We start from the raw sequence: 9,123 nt of genomic DNA, 5'->3' as shown, positions 1-9,123 counted from the left end.
ACCTGAACTCAACATGTTGAGACTTAAAGAACCACTAAAACTCCAGGAGAGAGGGATTATAAGGTGGAAGACCCGTTGGGGACCCCTGTTTTGGGAAGCACTGTACAGCAGAGGTTTCTACACACTGCCATCTAGAGATATCTGAGGAAAGGGAGAGAGTAAATTGGGCTCCTACCTCCTAAGCATCCCCCTACCTGTTGAACTATTAAACAAACAAACTCACTTGCCACTGAGTTGATTCTGACTCAGAGTGAACCCCCCAAGGGGTTTCCAAGGTAGTAAATCTTTACAGAAGTAGACTACCCCATCTTCTTGACTTCCATAAAACATTGTTTCTTAAAGGGTTTCTAGATTTTAAAAAGCCCAAAAAGCAATGTTAGATAACCAGTTTAGACCCCTCTAAACAAGGTGCTCTACAACAATTTAATGAAAATTAATGTATAAAATATTCTGTCCTTAAACTCCATATGAATATTAAATATTAATTACTGTCATTCATGGAATTACATTTTATTGATAAGAAAGCTGAACAAGAGACCAAGTCAATGACTCTGACCTGAGGTCAGAGATATGAAGAGGGAGAACCTGGAATCAAGCCCAAGCCTTCAGACATCAAGCCCCCAAGTGCCCTTTCTACCAGATCACAACTGAGTGTGGATGACTTAAGAGAAAGGAGGAAGAAAAGAAAATACAGGACACAAGAAATCTATATATGAGGCACTCAATTTAAACCTGATTACGATCAAGTAAGAAGCTCTGGTGCTGTGGTGCCTAAGGCATTTGATTGCTAACCAGAGGGTTGGCAGTTCAAACCCACCAGCGCTCTGTTGAAAGAAGATGAGACAATCTATTTCCATAAAGATGTACTGCCTCAGAAACCCAATAGGGGCTGCTATAAGTTAATTAAATCTTTGGAAAGGAAAAAAAAAAAAAAGAAGAAGAAAAAATAAAAGCTTTTCTGCACATAGTAGGCGTTTGATAAATACTAATAGGAAAAATATATACAAATAGAAGACAAAAAAATTAAAAATAGGATGGCATAAAGAATAGCTACACTAGCTTATGGTACAAGTGCCTTGTATTATTCCACCTTCAAGGCAGGATGCTAAATCTGAGGACTGTCCCAAGACAGGCTATCTACTAAATACTTCTATATAAAGATGCTTGTTTTAATTTAACTCCTTTGTAATTTAAACTTATAATATAAACACTCCTGTGTTTTTGTTTTTTTTCCTCAAGTGAAAAGAATACTGAAAGCACATGCCGAAAAACTTGGCACAATTATATTTGTGATTCTATGCTTAATGTTAAATACAAAATCCTTGCATCTACTGCCCAGGAGTCATTCATTCCAATTATTAAATTACACTTAGCCCCTTATCTGTGTTATCATCATCCCCAATTTGTATTTGAAATGATATTAACTCATTTTGGTAAATCTGCTAATAGTGACTTAGCCATGAAGTTGATTTAGTAGCCATTCTTTAGCTAGCATGGATGTATTTTACAATTAATTAAATTAATTAATTATTAAATTAATAAAGTTAAGGCAGCTGTGAACAGGGGAATGAGAAAACAAGGGCTCAAGGCCAGACTCCTTCAATTACCAGTTATAACCCTTAGGCAAATCACCTTTGATCACACTGGATTACAGTACATCAAATATGTGAAAGCACTCTATACACAGAAAGCATTTATATGTAAAAAGATTATTATCCACAAATAAGTCAATAAATGCAAATTCCAATTAAGCCACAGGTAAGGACTCAAACTCTAATTAAGGCCTTCATTTGAAACTCAATACCATGTGAATAACTGTAAGTGGAAAAAGAAAAACAAAGTCAACTGACACTTTATTACCTGTTTGTTAATGTTGGCTCCTGCTTGAATCAACCACAAGAGACACTGAGGATGTCCTCCAAAAGCAGCAATATGGGCTGGTGTCTGGGCATACCGAGTGGTGGAGACATTGAGAGTGGCTCCAGCTCTCACCAACTCTATTAAGCATTCCAACTTTAAATATAGCAGGAAAAGGGATGAAAAATATGCATAAATGTCAGTATACTATTCAATATTACATAAATAATCCAAATTCTATAACTGATACTAAATAGAATTTTCATTACATTTTTTTTTCATTTTTCAAGGGAACAAAATAAGTCATATTCCAATACCATATAAATTCTTGAATACATGTAAAAGAACATTTCTCCTTGTCTTTATAAAAGAAAAAAAAAAATGGCACAAATGGAAATTAAAAAGAATATTACAGATTTCAATATTTTGTTTTTCCAACAATTAAAAACTTACAAGTCAAATTCAGAAAAAGATTAGACTGCATTAAAGACTTTCACTAAAGTCTTAAGTTTAAAAACTTGACTTTTGCCACTTTACTCATAGTAAAATAAAAATATTTAAACTTTTCATAGTCAAGTTTGTTTTATGCATTCCGTACAAATAAACTCTGTACTTATAAAACGTAACATTCTATGAACACTCAATTGAAGTCAATTTCTCCGTAAGAGGAAGAAAAGGTGTGAGGGCAGCACTTAAGTGTTTTAAAACTTTATAGGAGAGAAAACCATATGCAAGAAAAGGCCTACAAGTATAGCTAAGCTCTATACCTACAAAGAGACTAAAATAAAGACTGGCAAGTTAAAATTTTTTTATACTAGCTCAAGTATTCACATTTGACATATATTTAGTAAATGCCTACCATGTGCCAAGCACTATGGCAGAAGGGTTGGTGTTCTCAAAGACTTATACCACTCTTTTCAGTTTGTTCTCTCATCCAGGACTGCTCAATTTTCTCCCCTCCCCAATCACAATGCAGAGTTGGACAGACCTCCAATGAAGAATAAATAAACTGACACTTTAATCTCACTCCAAATCTCTGCATCTACTTCTTTTAACAATCTATACCTTCTTTCTAAGAACATTTCACCTCAATAAAGACTTTTGTGAGATGAACTCTGCTAGGCAATTGCGAGTACAGTATGTGGATAATTAAAGCATGCTCTGTCTCCAAGGAACTTGATTCTGGTAGTGAAAGCTGGTAAATACATACAACTTCTGTATATTTTTGTATACTGCCTCTATTAAATTTACTGAGTGGGGTAAAAAAGTGCTGATATTAGTGATGAGATGAACAAGTCTCAAGCCCAATAAAAATGAAATAATGATGAAAATCATTTAGTGTGCCAAAAATGATTAATCTATATAATATCAACTGAAAAATTACTGGACTTAAATTTGTCACCTACTTAGTTGTTTAGGAAATTGCATTTCAAATTCTAGAAAGACATTGTTCAACATATCTTTTAAAACTAGGTGCAACTAAGATTTTAAATAATAGTTTGTCCTCTGGGAACAATAAACCTTGTAAGAGGTTAGGTAACTTTTTACATCATTGGTATATTTCTAGGAACATTTGCATGAAAGCTGGGAACAGTTTATAATATGCTAAATGCCAAATTACCCTTCAGCACAAGGAGCTGAAAACAGTGCAGGTTTTAATGTATGTAAGAGGAAGGCAGCAACTGACAAAGTGAAAACAAAAAAGACTGATTGGGATACTGTAGCCATGAGTCCTGGTCTATTTCTGCTCTACGAGCTTATTCTCACAGATGTAGGATTGGACAATGGTTAGGGGTTTTCTAAGATCCCTTCCATATTTAAAAGACTATAGTCCCATTGATTACAAATAGCTTAAAACAATAAAGTAACTGCCTCTAGTTACAATATTTGGAATAGGAGCTCTGGTAGCATAGTGCCTGAGGCACTTGACTGCTAACCAGAAGGCTGGTGGCTCAAACCTACCAGCCACTCCTCAGAAGAAAGGTTGGGCAATCTACTTCTGTAGTGATACCACCTCGGAAACCCAAGGAGGGGTTGCTATGAGTCAGGTTCTACTCAACAGCACATAACAACAACAAAGGAAGACCAAAGAAGAGTTGGTAATTTTGAGTTGTGGTGTTGGCAAGGAACACTCAAAATACCATGGACAGCCAGAAAGTTGAACTAACAAATGTGTCCTGGAAGAAGTGCACCTAGGATGCTCCTTGAAAATGAGAAAGACCAGACTTTGTCTCATCTACTTTGGTCACACTGTCAAAAAGGACCATTCCCTGGAGAAGGATACTATGCTTGGTGAAATGGTGGGTGGGTCAGCAAAAAATGAGAAGGCCCTCAACAAGATGGATTGACACAGTGGCTGTTAACAGGCTCAGGTATAGCAAGGATTGTGACGTTTCATTCTGTTGTACATAGGGTCGCTATGAGTTGGAGCCAACTCAACGGCACCTAACAACAAGGTTACTCTACTAGTACTCAAGTAAATACTTATAGCCATCTGTAATGATGCTTTAAATATTCTACAAATATTACAGCAACTGTCATGCAACAGGGTGTGTCCCCTAAACCAGTGAATCTTAATCAGAAATCTGATTCTCAACCAGGGAAGGCCGGGAGCTTTTCAAAGAAAACTGTCCTGTCAGAAAAGTATCCTTTCCCTAAACATGTAACAAAAAAAAACCCCACCAGCATGGAGTGGATTCTGACTCACAGTGACCCTTTAGAACAGAGTACAACTGCCCTATAGGTTTTCTGAGGCTGTAAATCTCCATGGAAGCAGACTGTCTCATCTTTCTCCCACAGAGCAGCTGATAGGTTTGAACCTCAGACATTCTGGTTACCAGCCAAATGCTTTAACGACTATGCTGCCACAAGAGCTCCTAAACATGTAGACCAAAAAAAGATACTGAAAACTAATGCTTTTGAGAGTTTGTTGAAGTATAATGTGAGAATAACCTGTAACAAGATGCACTTTCAAAAGATATAGTCTCAGATTCCCGATGGCCTTTGGGAGTTTACATTCAAAGTTGGAGGAAGAAGAGTTATTTTGTTTTAAGAGACTGTTTTCTCATGGGCACTATCATAACACAACTTTAGAGACTTGGTGCATAAGGATCTAACAGTCGATGGTTGATTAATTTATTTCTCCCTCTCCTACTGTCAAACTTCTTTCATTTCTTCCACTAAGTCTACCACTTTTCAATTTTATGAGATAAATCAGAAACTGTTTCTCAAAAGATACAAGTGTACTGTAAATATGCTCCAGGAAGAGCAATGGAAACTATGAACTCATTAGCTGATAATAAAAACATGTAAGATATTTAGGTCTTTATAAGGTGAAGCTCTGGTAGCATAGTGGCTAAGGCACTTGACTGCTAACCAGAAGGCTGGCGGTTCAAACCCACCAGCCACTCCTCGGAAGGAAGGTTGGGCAATCCTACTTCCGTAGTGATACTGCCTCGGAAACCCAAGGAGGGGTCACTATGAGTCAGGGCTGACTCCACGGCACATAACAACAACAACAACAAGGTGAAATAACTTATTTCACCTTCTCCTGAACATTATCTTTTTCTGAATATCCACTTACGTATTTCAACCCAGCCACATCTAAGAGGGAAAAACTTACAGATGTCCTCAAATTCCAGGAAGAAAAAAATCTTAATCATCAAAAAAAGGTTCTTTTTGCAGAATTACATAGAAATCTCAACTTAAGAGCAGAAAGGGACCTATCTGCAGTTCAAATAACCCAACTTGATTTTACAAGTGAGGACAATGTTACCTAATCTTTTTAAAATGAAAACTAGCATCCTTATTTTCCTCAAAACTTTCTAATTAAAGTATAAAACTACAAAATAATTCTACTTAACACCTTTTTACAGTCATTTATATGTAAGATAAATAGAACTACCACTAATTTTATTGGGCTTTTATTACAAGATAAAAGCTTCATAAGCATAACACAGTATTCTTTATACACTCCCTTAACTGTATTTAAATGGTGTTACTTTTCATCTTACATATTTGTCTAGTGACATTCCAATTTAATCAGGTCAATTATTCCATAACCATAATCATCTTTTACCTTCAACTAAAAAGTAAAAATATCTCTGAATAGAAGTGGTAAGCAAAGTAGGTTAGCTGTGAGCCCCGGGTTTTTCATGTGTATTATCTCTTTTAATCAGGGAGAGGACAAGAGATGTCATAAAGTCTATATGCTTTGTTCATTTGAAACTGACTGAACTATGCATAAAGACAAGATTAATGATTAAAAACATTGGCCTGATGTTTGTTCTTAGAGTCACATATAAACTGTGATAAGAAGAAACAGCTTCAAAAGCTGCATGATGATCTACGAAATGAAATCAGGGTTGATTTCAAATATATACAAATCAGTCCTTCATGTTAAATGTTCTTGAGATGACAAATGTATGGACAGACAGTATAGAAAAAGGACACCAACTTATTTGTTGTTGTTATGTGCCGTCGAGTCGACCCCGACTCATAGCGACCCCTCCTAGGGTTTCCGAGGCAGTATCACTATGGAAGTAGGATTGCCCAACCTTCCTTCCGAGGAGAGGCTGGTGGGTTTGAACCGCCAGCCGTCTGGTTAGCAGGCAAGTATCTTAGCCACTATGCTACCAGAGCTCCCACCAACTTATTTACGAAATGTTAAAATATACTTAATCTATTTCCTTTGATATGCATATATAATCTTACTCCCAAACTAAACCAAACTCACTGCCATTGAGTAAATTACAACTCAGCGACCTCCAATGGGTTTCCCAGGCCGTAAATCTTTACCAAAGTAGATTGCCCTAGCTTTCTTCTGCCAAGCAGCTGGTGAATTTGAACCACCAACCTTCTGGTTAGCAGTCAAATGCCTTAGGCACTGCCTGACTAATGTTTACATCAAAAGCGTTCTATAAAAAATCTGGAAAAACTGAGTACTCATTCTTTGATATCTATTGCATTGTCTCCCAGGTACTTTCCACAGAGGCAATCTGATGGTATGTGCAGGTAGTTTTCTAGGCAAATATGGTCCAACACGAAATATGTTTAAGTACACCATGTAATGAACTTCATGTTTAAAAAACAAAAACACCACCAGCTTAAGTTATTTTCACACTTACAAAAATGAACACCCCCTCCAAAAAAAAACTTAAGCTCACTGCCACTGAGTCAATTCCGACTCATTGCGACCCCCGTTGGGTTTCCGAGGCCGGAAATCTTTACGGAAGTAGATTGCCCAGTCTGCCTTCCGCGGAGTGGCTGGTGGGTTTGAACCGCCAACTTTCTGGGTAGCAGTCAAATGCCTTAGGCACTACGCCACCAGAGCTCCTTAGAAAAGTGAAACGAAGTTAAAATTTAGAAGCAGCATTATATGGGGATATTCATTCAAAGCTTTTTATGCCTTGGACTTCACTTTTATGGTAATATCGACAGCTGCAGGCTTTTCTTAAAGTTACACTCAAGTTTAGAAGCACGATTGTTTACAAGTTACTTATCAAGAGCTCCTCCTCACATTTTTTTTGCATGTTATTTATATGTTATGTGCCATCGAGTCAGACCCGACTCATAGTGACCACTCCTTGGGTTGCCGAGGCTGTATCACTACAGAAGTAGATTGCCCCATCTTCCTTCCGAGGAGTGGCTGGTGGATTTGAACCGCCAGCCTTCTGGTTAGCAGTCAAGTGCCTTAGGCACTATGCTACCAGAGCTCCTGGTTGTACATATAGCATGTCAGTTACTGGGAGTGTCCCATTAATTAACTTTTCCCATTCCCCCCCACCCCTTACAAAAAAGAGAACCACTTACACCGTGTGGTCATAGGGCCAACAATAACAACTCTGTGGTGCAAATTTTAATACAATTCCTTAGAAACAAAACATTTCCAAACCTAACTTCTAACTTGAGAAAACCAGTTTCATAAATGTTATTAAAAAAAATTCCAGTGTTTCTGAGATCTAAAGAAACTGAAATTATTTCGCTCAAAAAGTCCTAATTAGTAAGCCTGAAACACCTAACACCTACGATGCCAAAATAATAATAAAGTGGCTCAGGTACAGTAAAGCCTTCCCTCAAGGAAGCCGGTATGACTGCAAGAGAAAGCCTGAAGCCGACCCCCGCCAACAAGACAAGATTCTCCAAAAAATGTACTTGGGAGGGTATCTGGGCTCTGCTACAAACGACTCTTAGAGAGGGATGGAGGTGGTCTCCCTAAAATACTGAGGCCTTCATATCGTCTTCCCACCCAAGGGCAGTCAGGCCCAGACCGTGGTTCCCCCTAATTCAGCCAAGAGCGATCGCGCCCCGGGCCTACAAATGTCACTGTCTCCTGGAGTCCCGCCCGGGCCCGGTGCCAGTTTGCACCAAGGTCCGGCCCGGCGCCTCGTCTCCCGGGAACCCGACCCCGTTTGAAACTAGCTCCGCCTAGCGCCCCTTGCCACCCCGCCGGAGCACCCGAACTCGCCCGAGCCGCCGCCGTCCTCGCTTCCTCCTCGATCCGCGCCAACCCTGAGGTGAGATTTACCGTGCGTTTCAGCCTCCCGGTAGTCCCCAAGTTGACTCACGGGAAAGCCAGGGGCCTGGGAACCGCAGAAAATGGCGCCTTAAAGCGACACTGCCCCCGCGGCCCTAAACACTCTGCCCGCGTCCGGTAAGGGCCTGCACCCTTGGCTAACCTCGCTCCGCGCCCTGTGCGCCCACTCACCTTGCCGAAGTGTGCGGCCCAGTGCACGGGCGTCCAGCCATAGAAAGAGTCCTCGGCGGCCAGGTGGGCGCAGGGCGTCTGCTGGAGCAGCAAGCAGAGAGCGGCCAGATCCCCGTCGCGGCAGGCGCGGTGCAGCGGAAAGCGGAGCGATAGCAGCTCCTCGCTAGAGAAGCCCGCCTCCACCCCTGTTCCCGTTCCCGCCGCCGACATGATCCGCAAGCAGCAAGCGCGCCGCTGAGCATCCGAAGCCGGCTCCGCCGCCGGCAGAGACTTGGGGCCGGTAGCTGGAGTGACAACCGAGGCTGAGAAGAGAAGGCGCCAGGTAAGGATTCGAAAGGCCGCCGCAGCCTGAAGACAAAGGATTTGAGAATCGCACTACTGCTTCTACGTCCCACAGGCTTCCTAGCCTAGCGCGCACTGAGAGAGGCGGGCAGGGCGGCGCGGTGCGCGCCCGGGGCGGGGCGGAGCCACGAATGGGGGCGGGGACTGGGGTCACTGGGAGCGCTTTACGAACCGCCCTGGTTAAGAGCTTGGTTGCTCGGTCGCGGCCGAACCTTCGG

General features: G+C 40.8%; 1 protein-coding gene across 1 annotated transcript in view; it reads right to left on the bottom strand.

Moving 5' to 3' along the window:
- The window catches only part of ANKRD10 (ankyrin repeat domain 10), a 55,076-nt gene extending 46,303 nt beyond the window's left edge, over positions 1 to 8,773 (bottom strand). Inside the window, exons 1-2 of the mRNA XM_007942395.1 lie at positions 8,564 to 8,773; positions 1,861 to 2,013 (exon numbers count right to left, since the gene is read on the bottom strand). Coding sequence (XP_007940586.1) covers positions 1,861 to 2,013; positions 8,564 to 8,773 — 363 coding nt within the window. The remainder of the gene's footprint in view (positions 1 to 1,860; positions 2,014 to 8,563) is intronic.
- Positions 8,774 to 9,123: the final 350 nt, after the last annotated feature.

The sequence above is a fragment of the Orycteropus afer genome, unplaced genomic scaffold, assembly GCF_000298275.1.
Source record: "Orycteropus afer afer isolate SDZICR_OR568_19922 unplaced genomic scaffold, OryAfe1.0 scaffold00089, whole genome shotgun sequence".
Taxonomy (NCBI): Eukaryota; Metazoa; Chordata; class Mammalia; order Tubulidentata; family Orycteropodidae; genus Orycteropus; species Orycteropus afer.
This window is presented reverse-complemented; position numbering and strand designations above follow the sequence as displayed.